A 23,578-nucleotide genomic window follows, 5' to 3' on the forward strand; every position below is an offset into this window, starting at 1 on the left:
AGCTCTCCCCCCAAATACATGATTTCGTAGGCCGTCGATGGAAGGCAGAAAAACCTAATCCATCAGATCCACGATCAAACGCAACATAAACCTCAGAATCATCATCAGAATACAAACGAGTCAGTCTGCAACACACCAGACGACGTAAATGCCTCTTGTTTCTTGGAAGCTTCGTATCAAATCTCGCCCCCTCCCCCCCTCGCCTTCTGATCATACGCCCTATCTAAAAGTTTCCACAACCGACCATCGGATTGCCATTCCGAGCCCGCTGGTCCCGTGTCGGCCGCACCAGTTGTCCAGCCCTGTGTCCAAGCTCCTGATAAGCCGCCAACATCCTATTGTACTACGCCCTGGTGCATTTGTTTTCGATCGACAAACGCCCTTGACTAGTACCGCGCCGCTATCACTCCCCCGGATTCTCGTTCCGACGACATGGCGCCGAGTCTCTTCCGATCCCGACCGCCTTCCGACCCCTTGGCACCAACTTGCAACACGCAACCCGCATTACAGCAACTGAGAAAAGTAGTTGATTATCTTTTTAGTCTCGGCCTGCCCGGTTGGCGCTGACCATCAGCCCATCATTATCACGACATGTCGGGGTCGATCCTCCTATCATTTGTTTCTTACCCCAGTGTTCACCCCAGTCAACCCCAGTTGTTGCCGTCGTCATCACTGCCGACTCCTTCCGTTCCCCAGAAACCCCCCGTCTGTCAGTTACATCGTCCACTAATTACGTCGTGCCCGCGACTCATGGTTGTGCAGGCTTGCGTCCCACCATGAGGTACATCGGCGTGAACAACTTCTGCTTGCCGCCCTCGACGAGCCCATCCGACGCCCTCGCGAGCGCGAACGCTGTCTTCTGCGTGCCCGCCGGCGCCAGGCGCAGCGTTTCCATGGCACCCATGAATTGGTGGCCGACGGCTCGTCCCCAGCGCGTCATGCCAATGCTCTTCACAATGTCCATGGGCCGACTGCGTAAACTTGAGCTCCGCCGGGACAGCGGGCCGTACCAAGGCAGAGGGTCCGGCCTGTCCGCGAGGTCCTCGTGGTGAAGCAGCTCAAACCCGGCCGCCTCCATCGCCACGAGGCCCTCCTTCCTCGACACCATGTTGGCAATGCCGCTACCGACTTCAATGTCGAGACGCACCCGCCGATGCTCCACCTTGTCGTTGTCGTATGCGTCGGTCATGAGCCATTCGTACACGCCGAACACGCCGCCAGGCTTCAGCACCCGCTGGATCTCCGAGTACACTCCCTCGAGCCGCGATGCGTGCACCGTCGCCTCGATCGCGTACACGGCATCGAAGCTGTTGTCCGGGAACGGCATATGCATAAAGTCGCCCTTGACGAACTCTAGGCGGTCTGACATCTTGGCTTGGGCCGCATAATGCGTCGCCCGGTCAATCTGGTAGTCGTTGTTGTTGAGGCCCGTCACGTGCGCCCCCGTGAATGTGGCGATCTGCCTGGCCGGCCCGCCGACGCCGCAGCCCACGTCGAGAACACGCGCGCCCTCAGCGATGTGCATGCGGTGTGCGAGGTAATGCTCGTGGCGGGCAATGGCCTTCTCGAACCCCTCGCCGACGGCGAATCGGCAGAAGTGGAACGACTGGCACCAGCCGTATTCGTAGAGGTCCGTTGCGAGGTTGTAGTAACTGTGAAGGTCGCTGTCAGCCTTATTTCTTTGTTCTCCTCCGTTTCCTCCTTCTCTATTGGCCTTTTCTGTTTCTCTCGTTCTTCCTTGGCCGCCGGGTCCTCAGTGAAGACGCATCAACTAATACCAGAGTCTCCTTAATGACGACCACGCTGGTTTCGGGGAGCCAAGTTGGGTGTAAAAAGAACAACTTACTGGCGTGTCAAGCTGGCGTAGTCTGCAACACGCGCCTCGCGGTCGGCTGCCGTCTCGGCATCAGCTGACTTGTCGTCAAAGTGCTTGAAGTACTCGTCGACGGCAAGCTTTTTGGCGGCGGCATCCTTGCTGAACATGGCCGACACGCCGCCCTTGAGTTGCGCTGTTTTGCCGTGCATGATCTTGTTGAACGCTGCATCTCGGCTGTGGTCCTCAGGCTGGAGGATCGAAGCTTTGGAGGAGACCATCTTGGTGGCGGCTGTTGAAGTTGAAAGATAGGCGAAGGTGAAATCGGAACGACGGGAAATAACCGCTGATGCTGTTGAATTGGGGGATGCTTGTGATACTGACGACGGGACACAGAGGCCGAGTCTTATATGTGCCCATTAACTCGATTCACCTCGGCCAAAGCCCCTCACGAGCAATCTTACTGTTTGCTCGAGATAGTCTCTTGAAACCGAAACCCGGAATCCCTACTGCGGCATGCGAATACGCCAGCTGGGAGACGGCGCTGCGGCATCCCTCTATCATATTTGCGAATACGCCGAAAAATCATAGAGTCCAAGGTGGAGGAGGAAAGCATATTCTAGGAAAGAAGTGCGAATACGCCGCGCTCAATCGACTCTTGAGACAAACAAGCTGCAGAAATATCAGATGTAGTTCTCATTTTCCTTTGACAGGCTTGCGAATACGCCAGTTGCTGGCTCCTTCTGCCTGTGATGTCGCGAATACGCTTAGCTTAGAAGCGCGAATACGAATAAGAGGAGGGGACCCGCAATTCCATGTTGCTGTGAATTCAAGACGCCGGGGCGAGGAACCCAAGCTAGAGGTTGAAAAGAAAGCTATGGGCAAACGGTACTGGCTGTTATTTCTGAGCTCAGTGGTGCGAATACGAACAAGAAGTGGCTTCGTGATGCTCTGCTCGTCTTGATTGTGTGGCATGAAGAGGTTGCCGCGGCCTCGCCTATCGAGCCGATTGCGCCGCCTCGGGCATGGCGAGGCAGCTCTCCGGCAATCTCTTTGCAGCCAGGGGTATATGAATTCCCTCTTTCCCTGGGAGCTGTGCTGGCACTTGAAGACTGCTGTTCCGTGTCGGCCCAGGGAGCAAGTGGCCTCGATCAACTTTGCCGCACGCACGCCCACGAAGAGAAGGCCTGGCTGGATAACATGTGGCACCCAGACCTGTTCGGTCCCTTTGACATGTTATTGCCCGATTCGAATGCGGAAATTCAAAAATCTTAAGGTCAGGAGGGAGGGGCTCCTGTGCTACTGGCCACCCCTGACAGATTGTCTCCCTCGGTCTGGTTTGGGGATTATCCCGGATCGAACCGGCCGCCGGGTCTTGTAGAAGGGGCGGCTTCAAACCTCACTCGCTTTTTGCTGGATTAGGATATTCATTGCTCGAACCCAAGTACAGCTTGACGCTCGGATCCTGACAGGAGGTGTATCTACAGACAACAAGTGGTCAATCACGGCGCAGGACAATGTCTTGACTTGTTGGCTCCCTCTACAGAAGTTGTAAGTTTACCAGCCCTTCCAGGGAATCCACGTCTCCGTCACAACGTCCTGCTCGTCGACGACGTAGAACGCGTGGTGGTTCGCCGCCGTGATGCACGCGTGCGCAACATGCAGCATCACCTTGTCGCCGACCTTGAACTCCTCCTCCGCCCCCGCCGCCGCAGCAGCAGCAGCCTCTGGGCCGTCGGCCACGCCGACGATGCCGTGCTCCTGCGACATCCACTTGACGAACCAGCCGGGCTTGCCCGCGACGTCGCCGAAGCCGGGCTGCGCGTGCGTCTCCTTGGAGACGGCCACGGTGCCGGCGTTGACGAGGACCTCGTTGCGCTCGGGATACACGCTGCACACCTCGGCCACGAGGCGCAGGGCCTGGCGGTCGGGGGCCACGAGACCCGTGGCGACCTGCTGCAGGTCGTTGCAGGGGAAGTTGCCGGCGTGCAGCTCAATGGTGACGTTGGCGGGGGCGGCGGCGCGGAGGCTGCGCACGACGTGGGCCGTCGGGGTGCTGCCGACGGAGAGGAGAAGGGGCCGGTCGGCGGGGAGCAGGCGGGCGCCGGCGAGCACGCCCTCGACCTCGGCGCTGAGGTAGCTCTCGGCGGCGTCCTGGGTGCGGCCGGCGTAGGAGTGGGTGGCGTGCGCGTAGAAGCCGAGAAGGTTCGCGGCGGAGGATGACTCGACGCGGGCTACGAGGGCGGCGAGGCGAGGGGACGAGGCGGGGATGCCGGCGCGGCGGGTACCGACGTCAATCTTGATGAGAACATCCCAGGGAGACGAGGCCGCGAAGGACTCGAGATGGGTGACCTGATCGTCGTGGTCGAGGAGTAGGACGATACGGATCTGGTCGCGAAGGGCGGCAAGGCGGGGAAGCTTCGAGGGGGCGATGGGGAGACCGTAGATGGCCTAGCAGAGTCAGGAGGTCTGATACACGTCGCAAAGGGTCACAGGTATCACGGGGACAATGCGTACCTCGTCTAGAAGGCCTTCCTTCACGAGGGGCAATGCGCCTTCAATCTCAGGGATGGTTGAAGCGATGATTTTGCGATTCTTGCCATGACGCAACATCATACGAGTGATTTCGAGACACTGTCAAGCAAGACATCAGTCAACAGGCTGCCTTCTACGTCTTCCTCGTCTGTGAGCGGCACCTTCAGAGTCTTGACATGAGGCCTAAAGGCTACTCCTACAGCATCTACATCGTGATTGAGCTGCGCGATATTCCGCTCCACGATGGGCTTGCTGATGACCAATGCGGGTGTAGGCAGGTCAGTGACCGACTGTCCAATATAGGCGTCGTGGTTCTGTAGCGAGTAGTCCATTTTTTTTTATCAGATGTGGCTATCCCGGAATGAAATGAGTGCGCAGGTGGTCTGAACAGTCTGGCAGGCAATGTCCAGATGCCCAGGCGTGAGACAGTGGGACACTCGGGGTCGAAGCCAGTCTGGGTTCCACGGCTTTAGCATGCCCCTATCCTCTTCCCCGCATGCCAGTCGTCCAGAAGGATTTCCACCCGGCAACCGTGTCTCGAGCTGTGAGTTGCTGCATTTTCGGCCGATTCGGAGGAGACAAAGACACGCTGACGGGGCTTACCAAGGGGGGGTCTCCTGCCGTCGTTGCCGTTGGAGATGTACTTTACTTGGGTTGTCAAGAATCCATACTGTGGCGGCGTGGATTCTGACACTGAGAGTATGACAGGGGCTCGCGGCAGGTACAGCGTGCCTTGACGGATACCCAGATGGCTGATCATGGCAAGGCACAATGATAGATGGCATTGGGATGTTCCTTGCATCCAAATGATCACGAAACCCCAAAATGATGATGTGCAGGAGGATGGAGATGGTCCAGGCTACAATGAACAGGGCTGATGATAGCGGCAGGCGTGGCCATGGCTGCCATGCAACTCTGGCAGGCTCATCTGGCAGGCCATCTGGCAGGCTCATCTGGCAGGCCATCTGGCAAGAGCTCGCCCGTTGTGTGGCGGCAAACCCCTGAGACGCAGAAATATGAAGTCACCGTGTGTGGCTGGTGCTCTAGCGGGCCGAAACAGAACACAGCGAACAGAACACGATGCACCCACCAGTCAGCGGCCAAGGGGCCACTGGGAGCCACAAATAGCAATGGTCAAGTGTGGGCCCTTCCACGTAGCCTGCCTTGCCTGCCCCTGGGCCTGGAGGACGGGTCTGTCGCTGGGCCAAGCTTCAGCTCACGCCGTGCGCCTGTTCTTCAAACGTCCCAGGATCCTGATTGACAGCCAGACACAGACGATCGTGAAAAAAAAAAAAAGGAGGCCATTTACTGCTCTTCCTTGCTTCCAGGTCTGATCTCTATCGGTTTTGCAAAAAAAGCGAAACATCTCCAACAACCGTCATCGGCAGCAGATACCTGAACACCCCCTACAGACGCTATCCAAGCCTCCAATTCAGATTCAGCCCAACAGCGCGACGCCAGCCCAGCCCCTCGAGGCTTACGTAGAGCACAAGCAGAGCCCGCGGAGCCCACTTGCGCGCGCCGGCAGCCACCCCAGAAAGCTGCCTGCCTAAGCTAAGGGACCTACCTATGCACCTTTTGTACCTACCTACCTAGGTACCTACCTACCTCAGGTTTCTGGTCTGCTGCACCAACCACAAAGGAGGCTGTGCTCGCGACGAATACGACTCGGTTCGCTTTTCCATCTCATCTCGCCCAGCATTGATCGTCCTGATCCTTCATCAGCATACACGAGCGTTTTCACGACCATCACCCAAAGCTCTCCTGCCACTCGACGACCAGCTACGATTCTTTGCCCACCCGCGACAAACGTGGACCTCCTCCCCCCTCCCCTCACCGTCCACGCCGACAGTCGCAGTCAACGCCATCATTTTTTTTCCGATCTGCGAAGCCCGTCGCTCCTGAAACCTACGACACATCCCCAGCGTTTCCGAATGTCGCGGCCCAGAAGGCCATCATCGCATTGATCGCTTGAAAACATCCACCGGCCTCACGGCATGGCTGGACGACCCACGGGGGGTCCCCAGGGCGCCCCATCGCATGACCTACTCCTCGACCTGGAGAATGACCAACCAGTGTACGGCGGAGGACAAAGGTCAACCTTGAACGATGATGACTTGATGCGCACATATACCCGTGACCAGGAATCTGGTCAGGATCAGGGCCGGCCCTCTGTATCCTACGATGACTTCATCGGCGCCGGCCAGTCGAGACAGCATGGCACTGGTTCTCAACCTGGCGGCCCAGGCCAGTCTTCCTCGTCCAACAACAACAACAACAACAACGTGTCAGCCCCCTACAGTCGCAGCGGGCGCCAGTACAGCCAAACGTCCGATTTGGGCAACTACCAACGGTACGCAGACGACTTTGACGACTACCCGGCCGACGGCGACTCGTTCTACCAACAGGGCGGAGCTCTCAATGGCGGCGGCGCCGATGCGGCTGCCCGCCATAATGCGAGGAATCGTAACAGCGTCCTGACCATGGGCGGTGGCTTCTTCGGCAAGATGAAGAACAGGCTCGGTATGGGCCAAGGGTACTCGGAGATGGACCTTCCCCTGACAGAACCCGGCGGCGGCGGCGGAGGAGCAGGTGGAGGAGGTCATAGCAGGGCAGACTCGAGCGGCATCGACCCCCCGAAACGCGACAAGAAGTTTGACATGGGCAACTTCAAGTTCGGCTTCGGCCGCAGCAAGCCAGATCCATCGACCCTGGGCCCGAGAATCATCCACCTCAACAACCCACCAGCGAATGCGGCCAACAAGTACGTCAACAACCACGTCTCTACGGCCAAGTACAATATCGCGACCTTCCTCCCCAAGTTCCTTCTCGAACAATTCTCCAAGATTGCCAACGTCTTTTTCCTCTTCACCGCGGCACTACAGCAGATCCCCGGCCTCTCCCCAACAAATCGATTTACTACCATTATTCCTCTCGTTGCCGTGCTCATGGTGTCCGCGGGCAAGGAACTGGTGGAGGACTACCGCAGGAAACAGGCTGATGCGGCTCTCAACACGTCTCGAGCGCAAGTCTTGCGCGGCTCGACCTTTGAGGAGACCAAGTGGATCAACGTGGCTGTCGGCGACATTGTCCGCGTCGAGTCAGAGGAGCCTTTTCCCGCAGACATTGTCCTCCTGGCCAGTTCCGAGCCCGAAGGTCTATGCTACATCGAAACCGCCAATTTGGACGGCGAGACCAACCTGAAGATCAAGCAGGCACTGCCCGAAACATCCCAGATGGTCAGCTCCAGCGAACTGAGCCGACTCGGCGGTAGGATGAAGTCTGAACAGCCCAACAGCAGCTTGTACACGTACGAGGCCACTCTCACCATGCAGACAGGCGGAGGCGAGAAGGAACTACCCCTGAACCCCGAGCAGCTACTTCTCCGTGGCGCAACCCTCCGAAACACGCCTTGGATCCATGGTGTCGTTGTTTTCACCGGCCACGAAACAAAACTCATGCGCAATGCGACTGCCGCCCCCATCAAGCGCACCAAGGTCGAGAAGAAGCTCAACACGCTCGTACTACTGCTTGTCGGAATTCTCATGGTCCTGAGTATCATCAGTACCGTCGGCGATCTCATCATCCGGAGAGTCGAGGGTGACGCCATTTCATATCTCATGCTCGACCAACCGGACACGGCAGGAAAGATCGCCGAGACCTTCTTCAAGGACATGGTCACCTACTGGGTTCTGTTTTCGTCTCTTGTTCCCATCTCGCTCTTCGTTACGGTGGAGATGGTCAAGTACTGGCACGGTATCCTCATCAATGACGATCTGGACATGTACTATGACAGGAATGACACCCCTGCCAACTGCCGCACCTCCAATCTGGTGGAAGAATTGGGCATGGTAGAGTTTGTCTTCTCTGATAAAACGGGCACCTTAACTTGCAACATGATGGAGTTTAAACAGGCATCGATTGCTGGCATTCAGTACGCAGACGAGGTTCCCGAGGATCGGAGGGCAACAATCCAAGACGGGGTGGAGGTCGGCCTACATGACTACAAGCGCCTTAAGGAGAACCGCAAGAACCACTCATCCGCACCGGCCATCGATCATTTCCTCGCCTTGTTGGCGACTTGCCACACCGTCATCCCCGAAAAGGGCGACGAGAAGGGAGGCAAGATCAAGTACCAAGCTGCATCGCCGGACGAAGGTGCCCTCGTTGACGGCGCCGCCACGCTCGGCTATACCTTTACTGACCGCAAGCCCAAGGCCGTCTTCATCGAGGTCGACGGCCAGACCCTCGAGTACGAACTCTTGGCTGTCTGCGAATTCAACTCTACGCGAAAGCGCATGTCTACCATCTACCGGTGCCCCGATGGCGTCATCCGCGTCTACTGCAAGGGTGCTGACACAGTCATCCTCGAACGCCTGAATGAGAATAACCCTCACGTCGAACAAACCCTGACGCACCTGGAAGAATACGCCTCGGAAGGTCTGCGAACACTCTGCCTTGCCATGCGTGAGGTTTCCGAGCAGGAGTTCCAAGAATGGAACCAAGTATACGAGAAGGCGGCTACCACAGTCGGCGGCAACCGTGCGGAAGAGCTCGATAAGGCCTCTGAGATGATCGAACACGACTTCTTCCTCCTCGGCGCCACAGCCATTGAGGATCGTCTCCAAGACGGCGTCCCCGAGACTATCCACACTCTCCAAGAGGCCAACATCAAAGTCTGGGTCCTCACTGGTGATCGGCAAGAGACGGCCATCAACATTGGCATGAGCTGCAAACTCCTTTCCGAGGAGATGATGCTTCTCATCATCAACGAAGAATCCGCCGCCGCGACTCGTGACAATATCGAGAAGAAACTCGAGGCTATTCGCGCTCAAGGTGATCGGACCATTGAGCTCGAGACGCTTGCTCTTGTCATTGACGGCAAGTCCTTGACGTATGCTCTCGAAAAGGATCTCGAGAAGATGTTCCTGGATCTTGCCATCATGTGCAAGGCAGTCATTTGCTGTCGTGTTTCGCCCCTACAAAAAGCCCTGGTTGTCAAGCTTGTCAAGAAATACCAGAAGGAGTCCATCTTGCTGGCCATTGGTGACGGTGCAAATGATGTCTCGATGATCCAGGCCGCTCATATCGGTGTCGGCATCAGTGGCGAGGAGGGTTTGCAGGCCGCTCGCAGTGCCGACGTCTCCATTGCCCAGTTCAGGTTCTTGAAGAAGCTTCTCCTCGTTCACGGCGCGTGGAGTTATCAGCGTGTGGCCAAGACCATTCTGTATTCGTTCTACAAGAACATTACTCTGTACATGACGCAGTTCTGGGTATGTCCTCCCGCCCCTATGCACAAGGATCCTCCGCTGACCTCTTTTAGTACACATTTCGCAACGTCTTCTCAGGTGCGGTCATTTACGAATCATGGACACTCACCTTTTATAACGTCTTCTATACCGTTCTTCCTCCCCTGGCCCTCGGCATTCTTGATCAGTTCATCTCGGCGCGCCTCCTCGATCGGTACCCTCAACTGTACAGCATGGGCCAGCAGAACCAGTTTTTCCGTATGAAGGTATTCATCGAATGGCTCCTCAACGCCGTCTACCACTCCATCATCCTTTACGTCTTTGGCGAGCTCATCTGGCACGGCGACCTGATACTCGAGAACGGTCAGATCGCCGGCCACTGGATGTGGGGTACCGCCCTCTACGCACCCGTCCTCCTCACGGTCCTCGGCAAGGCCGGCCTTGTCACCAGCAACTGGACCAAGTACCATGTCATTGCCATTCCCGGCTCCATGGCCATTTGGTGGATCTTCATCGCCGTCTACGGCACCGTCGCCCCCATGATCCCCTTTTCTCCCGAGTTCCACGGCATCGTTCCCAAGCTGTACAGCAGCCCCATCTTCTGGCTTCAAAGCTTTGCTCTTGCCATCCTGTGCTTGCTGCGGGACTTTGCGTGGAAGTATGCCAAGCGCATGTACAGGCCAGAGTCGTATCATCACATCCAGGAGATTCAAAAGTACAATATCCAAGATTATCGACCTCGGTATGTTCTCACCCTTGACGGCTCAATATGAACACGATTGACTGATCCGTGACCAGCATGGAACAATTCCAAAAGGCCATTCGCAAGGTTCGCCAGGTGCAGCGTATGCGGAAGCAGCGTGGCTACGCTTTCTCGCAGGCGGACGAGAGTCAGGCGCGCGTGCTTCAGGCCTACGATACGACGCAGAACCGTGGCCGATACGGCGAGATGACGAGCTCGCGGCCACAAGGACAGGGAACCTGAGCGCGTCAGACTCAAGGGTGGTGAGGAGCAGCAAATGTACAAGTTTAAAAGAAAGAACCGGCGGCGGCGGGGTTTGTGGCTACGAAACGTAATTCTCCCGCGGAGACGGGGAAACAAATGAGACCAACGTATGCGAACAGAGGACGAACTGGCAGGCAAATGACTGGTGCACATGTGGCCTCCTTTTCTTGTATTTTTTTTTTTTTTTGCGCCTTCGCGCTGTAGGTACGAGGAGGAGGAGCAGGAGGAGGGTTTCCTTGTTGGAACCCCGGCGCGTGTATCCCCATATCGTCCTTGTACAGCGAAGCATCTACCTGGATGACGAGCGTGGGGCTCAGAAGAGCCTTTCTGGGACTCAGGGCGTTCTACTTTTTTTTTTCCAAGCTTGAGAGTCATTCTACCGTTTTTTTTTTTCTGGATGTAGTAGTCAATAGGAATGTGGACGACTTCTGCCCTGACGTTGCCTTGCTCTCCGCGATTCGTCCTTGTCTCGGTGTACGCGGATGGTGCTCCGCGGGGTTGTTTCTCTACTTTCCCATGTAAGCTTACAACCTCCAGGTCCCGTGGTGTGACTGGCCGTGGGAGGTCCGGAGACGGCAGCGAGGGCGACGCAGCGGCCGCGTGTCAGCCAACCCGTCATCTGCTGTGGCGCATGGCCCTTTTTCTTCTTCTTTTCTTTCGGCTCCGCCGTGGTGACATGGCTGGCATGGCTAGAGGCTCTGTTTCGAGTCGCTGCCGCTGATGGTGCTGAGGAAGGGCGGTCACGCTGTTGTGGGATGTTACTAACGTGCTGATGGTGATTCGTCTGCTAGAAGGGCTTGTCTCGGGGCGGAGCGTTATTTTCTTGTTTGCCCGGTGTGTCCTGGTTTGCACATGCATGTCCTGCGGATGTCAGCCTGATCGATGAGACAGGATCATGGATAGTGTGTTGCCGCGCGTGGGATATCTATATGCTAGCGCTCAAGGGCGGGGATGAATGTTACCGATGATGTTCGACCGATACAGTTCTTGCATTGACTCTTTGACTACAAATCAGAAGACAGGGGACGGAAATAGTTGCTAGATTTGCAGAGGGTGCGGAGGCTCTGCGGATGGAGTGGACGGGTTTGCTGTTGGTGATTGCATGTCTCGAAATAGAAACAGCAGGCGTTAATGTAGGAATCCATCACATGGGAATGATTGGCGGATCAAGTGTGCGGGAGAGAGCACAAGGTTCCCGATCAAATCCCTGAACACAGATAGCCTACAAAGCATGAATGTGAGGGACCATCGCTTCACCAAACTTTCGCCTCTTTAACTCTCGGGTATCAAACTCAGAACCGGATCCCTGCCATGCCTAGTATCTGCTGGACAACAAGACACTCAACTCATGTCAAGAGACCCATTGGCTAATTGAAACCTGTCCTCAGCGGCACATTCAAGAAGTGCCGAATTGCAGGACAGCCGTAGCGTGGGTTTCCTGGTGAAAGCGAAGCTAGGGTCGCATAGTTCGCGACCTGTCAAGCTGGTGCCAAAAAAAGCCGCGTGGCGATTCCACCACCAATTCCATCACCGCTAATTCTAGCTATAGAGGCCTAGGTAGACCTCCAAGCATAACCAGAACGCGTCAATCACTAGATAGACTCAATGCTACAGAGGATGCGAGATATAGTAAAAATAAAGGGTAGGAAAATTCAATGATAGAAACTGGAAAGTACTTCTATTTGTATAGGGGTCCCTAGCTAATACAAGTACCTATCTTTTTCCCACGCGGCTTTTTTTGGCACCAGCTTGCCTGTTAACCGCAGACTCATATTCTCCGGTGACAACCCCCAAGCTTGTCCACGTTTCAGCGCTGCAACCTCGGCAGCATGCAGATTGCTGCCTCGCTTGATTGCTGCCTCGCTTGAGGGGAGGATCCCGTCCCCTGGCGGCAGCAGGCCTGGCGTTGCAGCAGAAGCAAACCCTGGGCAGATTCAGGAGGGTTTCCTCCTGTGACGTCCGATTAGTCCGCAACCCCACCGCCCGCCGAGCGCTCGACGCGCCGTCATCGCCGATCCGCTCGGCCGCAGAGTCCGTTCGCGCTGAGGACTTGTCACACATGTGCTTGTCAACTCTTCTGGCTGGGAAGTCTGCGTCAAGACGGTGCAAGACGGTGTTGAGTAACCCCAGAAATGTAAAGACCTGCGCCACTGATCCGGACACTTCCGGCTGACCATTCGCTTGGCCGGTGATACCACCACAAGACTGCACATTACTGGACCGGCATTGTGACCGGTCGACGGGATCGAAGACGCGGCCCAGCTCATGTGGGTCTCCCGATCTGTCTCCTAGGTACCTTAAGATAAGGTAATGTAGTTAAGGTGCTTCTTTGAGTTAAGGTGCCGAGCCAGCAAAGAGCCCTGCTGCAACGACTCTTGTTCTCTCTTCATCGCGGTTCTCGTCGTCATCGTCCACGGGCGCATGCCGAGGCGGAGAGCTCGCCTCATTTGTGCAAGGCAAGGCTGATCCCCATCTTGCAAGGCCAAGAAGATGCCTTCCAGCGGATGATAGACTTTCCATGTCGTTTCGACGTGTCTTGCTGGTCCCGCGACGCGTCTCATGGTGGACCCCAAGCGAGCCAAGCAGCGACCCAACGAGGTCACACAGGAGCTTGGTGCTATTGCTGAGAGCTTCATGTCTTGGGCCCAAACTCGTTGTCTGTTGGCTCTCCGTTCGAGCCACACCGGTCGAGCTTACGCTGTGCCTTGAAGACCAACAATCTCGCTGGTGGCGGACAAAGGGAGCCGCATCATGAAGCCGCACATCGAAGACGATGGGACCAAGTGATGAATGCAGCCATCAAGAAGATGAAGACGCAGCCAAGACGCTTGGAGAGTGCATTCGAGCCTTGGCCTCCACCCTGTCCACGCCGGCAGGGAACGTTGTTGCTGAGCCCACGGTGACCATTGGCCTGCCAGTGGTTGGATGAGCGCGACATGGGTAACGAGCGCAACCTGGGTAACGTGAAGTGGCAGCTCGGACGATGGGCCGCTGCTGTGGAGAGGCCGGAGACTGACTGCCTTTCCCGGTCATGGAAATTTTGATGATTTGTTGATGATCGTGTCGAGGCCGAGCCTTCTTGCACCAGCCCCCGCCCATGCCCATGCTCAAGTCTAGGCCACACTCTGGTCCCCCTCTTCGTTGCCGTCTCACACGCACAGCTCCTATCACGTCTTATGGTTCTGTCAGCCCCATATTGGAAGGCATGGTCGTTCACCACCACCCCAGATCCCACACCCTGCGTCGAACGTGCTTGCAGCCGTGTCATCACATCACACCACACCGCGCGCCGGTTTCCAAGTTTGGGTTCTCCACGCCTGACTGAACCAAATGAGAAGAGTGGATTCTTGTCTTGCCTGGCCCGTCGAGGCTTTGAGCGTCGTCCCCTCGTGGCCAGGATGGTCGTGGTGGATGGAGTGGATGGAGCAAGTCCGCCCCGGTGTGAGGTCATCGCCGAGGGAGCGGCTTAGGTGAGGTCCTTCCCCCGTCACGAGCCCAATGACGCATCTCGAGTCGGCTCACAGAGTCCCTGCCCGGTCAAACGTCCCAGCTTTGTACGCCTCTGTCTCCCTGATGTCTGGATCGGTGCCTGAAATCCAATGTCCGTGGCCTCCAGATGTCTAAGACCCCGTCGCCTCGCGTCCCCGGGCCATATGCACTGACCCGAACGATACATAAATAGACCTGTCGTCCTGTCTTTGGCATAGCTTTCCATTTTATTTTCAGGGTTTGACTCATCTAGCCATACCTGCATCATCGACAAGGTCACATCTTTCCGCGAGGGAACCCTTCCATCATGCATAGCCCGGTACTCCTGCTGGCCGCCGTCAGCCTTGCCGGTATCACATCCGCGCAATGCCCCTTTGCAGACCCTGCCTCTTTGGCCAGACGGGCCAACGACGACGACTCTGGATCACACAGCCACGTGACCCAGTATGAGATTGACGACAAGGATGAGTTTATGACCTCGGATGTGGGCGGGCCGATCGAGGACCAGCAGAGTCTGAAGGCCGGTGGTACCAGGGGATCTGTTCTCCTCGAGGATTTCATCTTCCGCCAGAAGATGACTCGCTTCGACCACGAACGAGTGCGTACCCTCGTCGGATGATGGCGCATGCCAACGGTTCCTGACAGTCACAAGGTCCCTGAGCGCGCCGTCCACGCTCGTGGCGCGGGAGCATACGGAACGTTTACCAGCTACGGCGACTACAGCAACATGACGGCTGCCAGCTTCCTGTCCGAGGAAGGCAAGCAGACCTCGACATTTGTGCGCTTCTCAACCGTCGCCGGATCGCGCGGCAGTGCCGACACGGTGCGTGACGTCCATGGCTTTGCGACTAGATTGTGAGTGTCCTTTCTGCTGAATGTGATGTGATGCCGTTTCTGACAAGTGCCAGCTTCACGGACGAGGGAAAGTAAGTGACCTCATCTGACGAGCTGCTGTCCAGGGGTCGATACGGAGGGAGACCAACTGACTTTGATGCAGCTTTGACATTGTTGGCAACAATATCCCCGTCTTTTTCATCCAAGACGCAATTCAGTTCCCCGACCTCATCCACGCCGTCAAGCCTCGCCCCGACAAGGAGATCCCCCAAGCGGCGACGGCTCACGACTCTGCCTGGGACTTCTTCAGCCAGCAGACGTCCACCTTGCACACGCTGTTCTGGGCCATGGCTGGATATGGTATTCCTCGCAGTTACCGTCACATGGTATGTCATCTAAGCAAGGAACCTTGCAGAATATGAGGTTGACAAGATCCAGGACGGCTTCGGAGTGCATACTTTCCGCTTTGTCACGGATGACGGTGACTCGAAGCTCATCAAATGGCACTTCAAGACGCGCCAGGGCAAGGCGAGCCTGGTATGGGAGGAGGCCCAGATCCTTGCTGGCCAAAACGCGGACTACCATCGGCAGGATCTCTGGGAGGCCATCGAGTCCGGAAACGGGCCAGAGTGGGAGCTCTGCGCCCAGATCATTGACGAGGAAGACGCTCTCGCCTTTGGCTTTGACGTCCTGGATGCGACCAAGATTATACCCGAGGAGTACGCACCACTTCACAAGCTCGGCGTTCTGAAATTGGACGCCAACCCAGTCAACTACTTTGCCGAAACCGAGCAGATCATGGTATGGTCCTCCGAAGCACACGCGCCAAAAGTCAATCCTAACTCTTGGTAGTTCCAACCTGGTCATATTGTTCGCGGTATCGACTTCACCGAAGACCCTCTTCTCCAGGGTCGCGTCTTCTCCTACCTCGATACCCAGCTCAACCGTCATGGTGGACCCAACTTTGAGCAGCTGCCCATCAACCGCCCCATCACCGGCATCCACAACAATAACCGTGATGGCGCTGCGCAGAACTTCATTCATCGCAACAAGAGACCTTGTGCGTTGTCACCCTTTTCCAGCTGCTCCCGTGTTCGCACGCTGACTCTGACGACTTAGACACGCCCAACACGCTCAACAATGGGTCGCCCAAGCAAGCCAACCAGACGACTGGTCGCGGCTTCTTCACAGCGCCTGGACGAACGGCCAATGGAGGTCTCGTTCGTGAGAGGTCGGAGACGTTTGACGACCACTGGTCTCAACCACGTCTCTTCTACAACTCATTGTCTCGTGTTGAACAGCAGTTCTTGATCAACGCTATTCGCTTCGAGACATCCAACCTCGAGTCCGACGACGTCAAGAGAAATGTTCTTCACCAGCTCAACAAGGTCAGCAACGTCGTTGCCAATCGTGTTGCGTCCTTCCTGGGCCTGGACCGACTGGAACCGGACTCACAGTACTACCACGACAACACGACACGTGGCATCTCCATCACCGAGAACCGGCTGCCCACGATTGCCACGCTCAAGGTCGGTCTGCTGAGCAGCTTGCAGTCTGCAGAGTCGCAGGCACAGGCAGAGGCTCTGAAGGAGTCCCTCGAGGCCGAGGGGCTCGTTGTCAGCATCGTGGGCGAGACGTTGGATGGTGCCGTGGATACCACGTACTCGCACGCCTCGGCCACAGCGTTTGACGGCATCATCGTCACGACGGGCGCTGAAGACCTCTTCAGGCTGTTCGGATCGTCGCCCCTCTACCCGTCTGGCCGGCCTCTGCAGGTGCTCCTCGACGCGTACAAATGGGGCAAGCCCGTGGGCGAGCTTGGCTCATCGAGCCGTATCCTGTCCAACCTCGGCGTCAACAGCACCGACGGCGTCTACACGAGCTCGGAGGCAGGCGAAGGGTTTATCAAGAACTTTGGTCAAGGGCTCGCCACTTTCAGGTTTACGAGCAGGTTCGCCACGGACAGTGCCTCTGATTATGAGTCGTAGGCGGCTTCTGGTGGCGGGAGAATCCTCGCCTGGAGAGTTCATTCTATTGTACATGTTTAGCCTAGTTCGTAGAGGACTGGGTCGATAGCTTCTTTCAGCATGCTTAATGGCGAAGGCCATGACTTCACTGTTGCCTCGCATACGAGATTCGCCTGTAGAGCCGAGTACCTCAGGCCAAACTGTGCAATGAAAAATCTGACGGAACCACGAGCTTACCATGGGGTATTGATTGCTCGCTTTTGCTAAGGGGACGATAAGTCCAGTGATGTGAACTGGGAACGCCGACATGGTCCGACTCGTCTCGTGACGCGCCCCCACGCTTTGCGCTTTGAGCTTTGCGCTTTGAGCTTTGCGCCTCCCGCCATGGGCGGAGATAAGAAGATAAGACTGATAAGGATCCCGGCGTGATTGACGACCTCGACACCCAAGACATGTCCGACGACTCGTGGTCCAAACGCATGATCATGTCAGGCGCCTTGCATCAATAGACGATTTGCGCGCTCTCGAACTCCGAGCGGCACCCGACGCGGACCTCGCAGCCAATCGCTATTGAAAGGAAGCGGCATAATCGTCGACCGTCCGTCTCCATTGCGACCAGCCGTCTCCATTGCGACCAGCCGTCTCCATTGCGACCCGCCATCACTCCGAGTGGTGACCCCTCGACCCGAACGAACATCCCCCAGACCCCTCATGTCACGATAGAGTAGCACTTCAAACACCACCGGCATTTCAGGGTGCGTCCGAGCGAATACGATGGATCGAATCAGAGACCTCTTCCGCCAGAAGGACGTCCGCGACGAGTACAGTCCCATCATCGAGCATGACAACCCGATGGAGGGCACAGCCTTGCTGGAAGACGACGGCCAAGGCGTGCCCTTCTCGTGGTTCGAGTACAGCATCTTTGCGCTGTTGGGCATGGCGATGCTCTGGGCCTGGTGAGCCTTTGCGAAGCCCGCCACCAATGCACACAGGCAGCTGATCTTGTCCTCCTCTAGGAACATGTTCCTTGCTGCGGCACCCTACTTCCAGCTGCGCTTCCGATCCGATGTCTGGATCACGCAGAACTTCCAGTCGGCTATCCTGACCGTCTCGACCATCACAAACCTCGGCGCCATGCTGGTCCTGACCAACATGCAAGCGGCTGCCTCGTACCCGTTCCGCATCAACCTCGCGCTGACGATCAACGTCGTCATCTTCATGCTCCTCACGGCGTCAACGTCCATCTTCCTCGACGCATCCCCGGCCTTGTACCTCACCTTTCTCCTGACCATGGTCGCCGCCACGGCCCTCGCTGCTGGCCTCATCCAGAACGGCGCCTTCGCCTTTGCCGCCTCCTTCAGCAGGCCCGAGTACATGCAGGCTCTCATGGCCGGCCAGGGTGTCGCCGGCGTGCTGCCGCCCCTCGCCCAGATCATGACCGTTCTCGCCGTGCCCGAAGACGCATCCGGCGGCATGCGACGCGGCGGCATGCGACGCGACGGAGACGCCTCCGACCCGGCATCCGGCGGCGCCTCTTCCTCGGCCTTCATCTACTTCCTGACGGCAGTCATCGTCTCGCTCGTCGCCCTCGGCGCCTTTGTACCCCTCGTCCGCCGTCACAGCCAGATTGTCGACGCCCGCGACGCCCACGACATGTCGGCCTCGCACGCCAGCATCTCCACCGTCGGCGGCCACCCCCGCAAGACCGTCTCCCCGCTGACCCTCCTCGGCAAGCTGCACTGGCTCTCGGCCGCCGTGGCCCTCTGCTTCGCCGTCTCCATGTTCTTCCCCGTCTTTACAGGCAAGATCCTCTCCGTCCGCCCCGCCGATGACGGCGCCACCGGCTCCCTCTTCCGCCCCGCCGCCTTCATCCCCCTCGCCTTCTTCGTCTGGAACGCCGGCGACCTTGCCGGCCGCATGGCCACCGCCCTGCCCTTCAGCCTGCGCGGCCGCCCGCCGCTGCTGCTGGCCCTCGCCGTCGCGCGCCTCGCCTGGCTGCCGCTCTACCTGCTCTGCAACCTCAACGGCCGCGGCGCCGTTGTCGCGAGCGACCTCTTCTACCTCGCCGTCGTGCAGTTCCCCTTTGGCCTCACCAACGGCTGGCTCGGCGCGAGCTGCATGATGGCCGGCAGCGAGTGGGTCGACGAGGGCGAGAGGGAGGTCGCCGGCGGCTTCATGGGGCTGTGCCTTGTGACGGGGCTGACGGTCGGGAGCATCCTGAGCTTTACGGTTGCGGGGATCTAGGGCCTCCTGGCGTTTGCTCGGCTTGGGCATTTGGCGATAGAGGCACGTTTGGCATATGGCGATAGATTCATGTTTGCAAAGAATGTTGGGCACCTTGTGTACTCCTGGTAATGAGCATCGGTATCCTGCTTCTATTGCCAAAGGATCTGACAACGTTCGACCTCTTTCCTGGACGACTTGAAGACATTTTCGAGATTTTTCTGGCAAGATACCCAGGTATGGTCAGGGGTTCGGGATGACTGTGGTAAATGACGTTGGTTATCAATACAAGTCAATATCCTGGCGAAGATTCCGTTTCTTCTGGCGTGAATCCAAGGAACGCATTCTTTCTATTTCGTGCTCGTGGGGGTCTACCGTCTCTGGCTTCAACTTGCCGAGTCTACCCTCTGAGCTCAGACGATGCGTACTGAATCAAGTGCAGCAATCGGCTTCTTTGGAGGTTATTGTCAAGCATATGTGGAGCATATGTGAGCGCTTCAAGACGAGGGCCAGACTTTGACGCTCTTCTTTCTGACCGCAACAATGGGCGTGGCATGGCTTGGTGTACGGAAGATCTCTGCTCTCTGCTTGCTGGCTCGCTCTGAAGGTGAAGCTCCCTCAGTCCGTGAAGTCTAGCCTGGCAATGAAGCCCTGGCAATGAGAAGCCATGAAAGTTGTCCTGTGTCAACGAATTACGCCACACCTGTTACCACAGATGGAAGGCTCCTGTAAGGCTAACAGGGCCCTTGCAGTTGGGATGCGGATGTGACGCTCAGCTAGTACGCCTTACGACCCAGCCCCATGTCTCAAAACCGTGGACGACGTGCGGCTTCCGAGACACCACGAACCAACTGTATCAGAGCTGCTGCGACTCAACAACATTGTCAAGTCCGTGACCTGGCGGGCAGTGGGCAAGATGACATGGCTGACAGACTGTAGCGTGCAATGAAGCTCAAGAAACAGGGAACGAGCGGCGTTTTCGTCTGCCATGATATCATCCACCAACCCGCCTGTCGCCTTTCCCCCTGTCAAGGGCACTCACCTTGCCCAGCCCCCAGAGAGCTGAGATGGGGGGGAGTGCACAATCGGAGGATTACTGGCCGCCACTGCAGGTCGTCGGGAAAGCCATAGTAAAGGGACCTTCTTGCCTGCGCCCAAAGGCATCAGCCGCCTGGCTGATCGACCATCTGACATGTGGCCGCATGGGTGCCGGCCGTCTTTGGCTGCCATCGGGAGCCAGCTGAAGGCCGCCTCGTTATCTGAAACAGGGAGTACTGTCCATCACGTAGTCCTCTTCATAGTCTTTTTCAGCACCTTTCGGATCACTGGGGCTATATGGCTTGAGTAGACTCAACATTGTTGAGCCTGTTGTCCGGGACTCACCATACGTCTAGTCGGGGGCGACCATTTTCCAAAGTGCAACACACCTAACTATCCCACGCCACGAGAACGTAAACCATCACCACGCTGAGGCCGAGCTGTGGGGCTGGGCTTGCCACCACTGACCCGATTATCTAGCGCAGACTCAACGCCTTTCATCTCTCCCACTCAACAGACCGCAGGAGATGTACGTGTTGGGTTGTGTAACCATGAGCTTCTCGGCCCCCAGGCTTCCAGCAAGGCTGATGTGCGTAGCAAAATACATGCTGCATTGTGAGTACTGAAGACCAGGGCAGATGTCCTTCGTACCGAATAACTCTTGACTTCAAACTATTGACAACTCTCCTCAAGACTGATCTATCCAACGACCAAGCCAGCAAAGCCGAAACCAGCTCCCTTCCACCCCGATCCCTTGTCGAAAATGACAGCCCTCAACATCAGCCGCAGCGGTTTCGGCGTCTTCATCTCAGGCATCCTCTCCATCAAGCTCCCGTGGCTGCTCCTGTCAGGAGCCTGCAACGCCTACGACCTGGCCCGCAACATCAAGCTTCTCCGCGACCTGAAGAGGGCCCTGAAGAGTGCTGGTATCCACATCAAGAAGCGGATCATCGCCAAGAGCCTGGTCGAAGGCGCCGCGACCAAAATGGTGACGACGGTCCTGACGCTGGGCCACGATGAGGTCGGCGCCGGCGCGAAGACTGTTGCTTCTTGGCTGCATGGTGCGGGCTCGTTCATGGCGGAGCACGTCACGTCTTTGTCGTTCAGCTCGCCTGTCAGCGTGTGCTCCGTGCTTGCCTGGGACTCGGTGCATCGACTCAACCACTCATTGTTCAAAGAGACTACCGATATCGCCAGCAGGCCAGTGAGCGTAATTCAGAGAGAGCTGGGTCTCGATGACGGGGCTGTTGCTGCGGAACCAGCTGGCAATGAGTGTGTGAAGAACGAACATCACTGGGATAAACCTGGGCACGTTGTGGCGGAACAGGTCCTGATCGTCGGAGCCGGTCAGCTGGGCGCCGAAAAGGTGGCGGACGTTGTTGTCAAGAAGTCGTATGATCGGGCTGAATACGAGTACCGGAGGAAGCGAGACAAGATTAGAGCGTGGTTCCGCAGGTGAGATTTCAGTACATGTTTCCGAGTACCTTATGATAGAATGTTTGATATTCATGGACATGGACACGTAAGCCGGCTCGATAGAATATAGAGAATGCCCCTTTGCAGCGTCCATGGTCCGTGACTAGCCTCAATATTGAAGTAATGCAGCTTGCGCCGCGTCACGAATTTTGTCTAACCCCCCCGGATTTTGTCTAACCCCCACCCCACGCTCCCCACGGCAGACAAACCCTATTCCCTGTAGGCCACGCCCAACTTGGAGGCATCCTTGAGCCTCGTCACATCCGCTCTCGTCTCATCCTCGGCCCGGCCCTCTTTCAGATAGCAATTCGGCATGCCACAGCCCTGCTTGCCCTCATACCAGCCCCCGTCGATGAGCTCCCTCTCCGTCTTCTGCCAGCTCGGAATCTTGGCGGGCGTCTTCTTGTCGAGGTCCGCCAGCGTAAAGTCCAGCAGCCGCAGCGCGCCGTCCTCGCCGTCCTCGTACCGGAAGAACAGGGAGCAGTCCCGCAGCGTCATGGCGACGAGCAGGTCCTCGTCCGGCGCCGCGGGCGTCGTCGCGAGAAACGTGTCGCGCCGCGCGAACCGCGCCTGCAGGTCCCGCAGGAACCGCAGCGCCTCGTGCCGCCGGATCTCGGCGAACAGGAAGCGTGCGACGCGCGCGTCCTCGCCGCGGAAGATGCGCTCGGCGTGGCCGTGCCATGGCTCCGCTGCCTCTCCTTCCTTCAGCTCCTTCGCGCCGTTCTCGCGTTTCTCCTTCTCGCCGTTCTCGCGCGTCTCCTCTTTCCCCTCCGCGGACGCCGGCGACGGCGCGACGAGGCGGAGGGGACACCCGTAGCGGTCGGGGTCGGACTTTTTCGGCTTGGGCGTCGGCGGGGGCGGCGTGTCAGCGGCTCGCGGCGACGGCGCAGTTGCGGCAGGTGTTCGCGCCGCGGGGCGCCGTCGGCGACTTGGCGAACCACTTGGGCTTGATCTCGGGGAAGCGCTCGCGCTCCGGGCGGCGCGGGCGCATGTCCTGCGTCAGCATGTGGGCGCCGGCGGGGCCGACGCGGGAGCCGACGAACTTGGCGGCACGTCGCGGCAGGTGGGGGTGCGGCAGTGGCGACGACGACGACAATGGGGCGGAGGGAGGCTCGTCACGGCGCGGCTGGCTGTTGTCGTCCATGGCGGCGAGGAGGGCGTTGCACTCGTCTATCAGGGGCTGGGTCACCTGGATGAGCTTCTGCCGGACGATGAGCGAGGCGTCGTTGTTCAAGGCGGGCAGGATGGTCTCTTGGACGTAGGCGAGCTGGTCTGTGGCGGAGATGGCGCTGTCGCCGCCCTTGGTGTGTTTCTGGATGCGCAGGAGGAAGCCGTCTGGATGGTTGGTCAGTCTGGGATTTTCAGGAGGGCACGGGAGAGATGGGTGCTCACCACACAATTGGCGGACATGTTGGGTGTAGGCGTCGCCGCCGCTGTCGTCGATGAAATGGAGGGCCCAGACCGTGTTGGCGGCGCCTTCACCCACAAACTCGAGCCACTTGTCGCCGAGCCTGGGGATGCCAGGCGGCCTTTGCGTGTTGGACATGACGTGTGAGGTTGGAGATGGAGTGGCCCATTTGCTGCTTGTGGGCCAGGCTCGTGTCAGCTCGTGTTGCTACTTCTGACGTTGGCGAGGTCGAGGTCAATGTTTGGCCCAATGCCGTAGATGGTGCTCGTGCATTCGGCATGTATTGGAACACATTGGATGTCTTGGAGCCGACGGTTGAAGTCCAAGCCACGATGCCCGGATTGAGCGAGGCTGTCAGCTAGGCTGTCAGCTAGGCACCTACTCAACCATGACGACACAAGCGTCCCGAGTTGGACAGTCGCAACGGGCAGCCTTGGCTTATGTAATGCCTTCCTCTTTGAAGTTGGGAACCGCTGCAAGACTCGTTCCTCCTCGCCGCATTTCCTTTTTCACGACATGGGACGAGAGTAGCATTGGATT

General features: G+C 57.6%; 7 protein-coding genes across 7 annotated transcripts; 4 read left to right on the top strand and 3 right to left on the bottom strand.

Moving 5' to 3' along the window:
* Positions 1-748: 748 nt before the first annotated feature.
* Positions 749-2,094, bottom strand: VDAG_06572 (sterol 24-C-methyltransferase; the record flags this gene model as incomplete). The annotated part of the gene is made up of 2 exons (XM_009658950.1): positions 749-1,652; positions 1,847-2,094. The coding sequence occupies 2 exons, from the start codon at positions 2,092-2,094 to the stop codon at positions 749-751; spliced, it is 1,152 nt and encodes a 383-aa protein (XP_009657245.1).
* A 1,276-nt stretch (positions 2,095-3,370) lies between these two features.
* VDAG_06573 (uncharacterized protein) lies at positions 3,371-4,680 on the bottom strand (the record flags this gene model as incomplete). The annotated part of the gene is made up of 3 exons (XM_009658951.1): positions 3,371-4,264; positions 4,331-4,447; positions 4,510-4,680. The coding sequence occupies 3 exons, from the start codon at positions 4,678-4,680 to the stop codon at positions 3,371-3,373; spliced, it is 1,182 nt and encodes a 393-aa protein (XP_009657246.1).
* Positions 4,681-6,345: 1,665 nt separating this feature from the next.
* Positions 6,346-10,582, top strand: VDAG_06574 (phospholipid-transporting ATPase; the record flags this gene model as incomplete). Its single annotated transcript, XM_009658952.1, has 3 exons — positions 6,346-9,621; positions 9,672-10,339; positions 10,396-10,582. 3 exons carry the CDS (start codon positions 6,346-6,348, stop codon positions 10,580-10,582), a joined length of 4,131 nt encoding a protein of 1,376 aa, XP_009657247.1.
* A 3,817-nt stretch (positions 10,583-14,399) lies between these two features.
* On the top strand, positions 14,400-16,914 carry VDAG_06575 (catalase-3; the record flags this gene model as incomplete). The annotated part of the gene is made up of 6 exons (XM_009658953.1): positions 14,400-14,690; positions 14,745-14,947; positions 15,090-15,312; positions 15,365-15,727; positions 15,779-15,986; positions 16,046-16,914. 6 exons carry the CDS (start codon positions 14,400-14,402, stop codon positions 16,912-16,914), a joined length of 2,157 nt encoding a protein of 718 aa, XP_009657248.1.
* A 677-nt stretch (positions 16,915-17,591) lies between these two features.
* On the top strand, positions 17,592-19,137 carry VDAG_06576 (nucleoside transporter family; the record flags this gene model as incomplete). The annotated part of the gene is made up of 2 exons (XM_009658954.1): positions 17,592-17,849; positions 17,910-19,137. Exons 1-2 carry the CDS (start codon positions 17,668-17,670, stop codon positions 19,135-19,137), a joined length of 1,410 nt encoding a protein of 469 aa, XP_009657249.1. The 5' UTR covers positions 17,592-17,667.
* A 1,780-nt stretch (positions 19,138-20,917) lies between these two features.
* On the top strand, positions 20,918-21,613 carry VDAG_06577 (uncharacterized protein; the record flags this gene model as incomplete). Its single annotated transcript, XM_009658955.1, has 1 exon — positions 20,918-21,613. The coding sequence occupies one exon, from the start codon at positions 20,918-20,920 to the stop codon at positions 21,611-21,613; it is 696 nt and encodes a 231-aa protein (XP_009657250.1).
* Positions 21,614-21,840: 227 nt separating this feature from the next.
* Positions 21,841-23,176, bottom strand: VDAG_06578 (uncharacterized protein; the record flags this gene model as incomplete). Its single annotated transcript, XM_009658956.1, has 2 exons — positions 21,841-22,461; positions 22,514-23,176. 2 exons carry the CDS (start codon positions 23,174-23,176, stop codon positions 21,841-21,843), a joined length of 1,284 nt encoding a protein of 427 aa, XP_009657251.1.
* Positions 23,177-23,578: the final 402 nt, after the last annotated feature.

This window comes from Verticillium dahliae, genomic scaffold (genome assembly GCF_000150675.1).
Source record: "Verticillium dahliae VdLs.17 supercont1.12 genomic scaffold, whole genome shotgun sequence".
Classification (NCBI taxonomy): Eukaryota; Fungi; Ascomycota; class Sordariomycetes; order Glomerellales; family Plectosphaerellaceae; genus Verticillium; species Verticillium dahliae.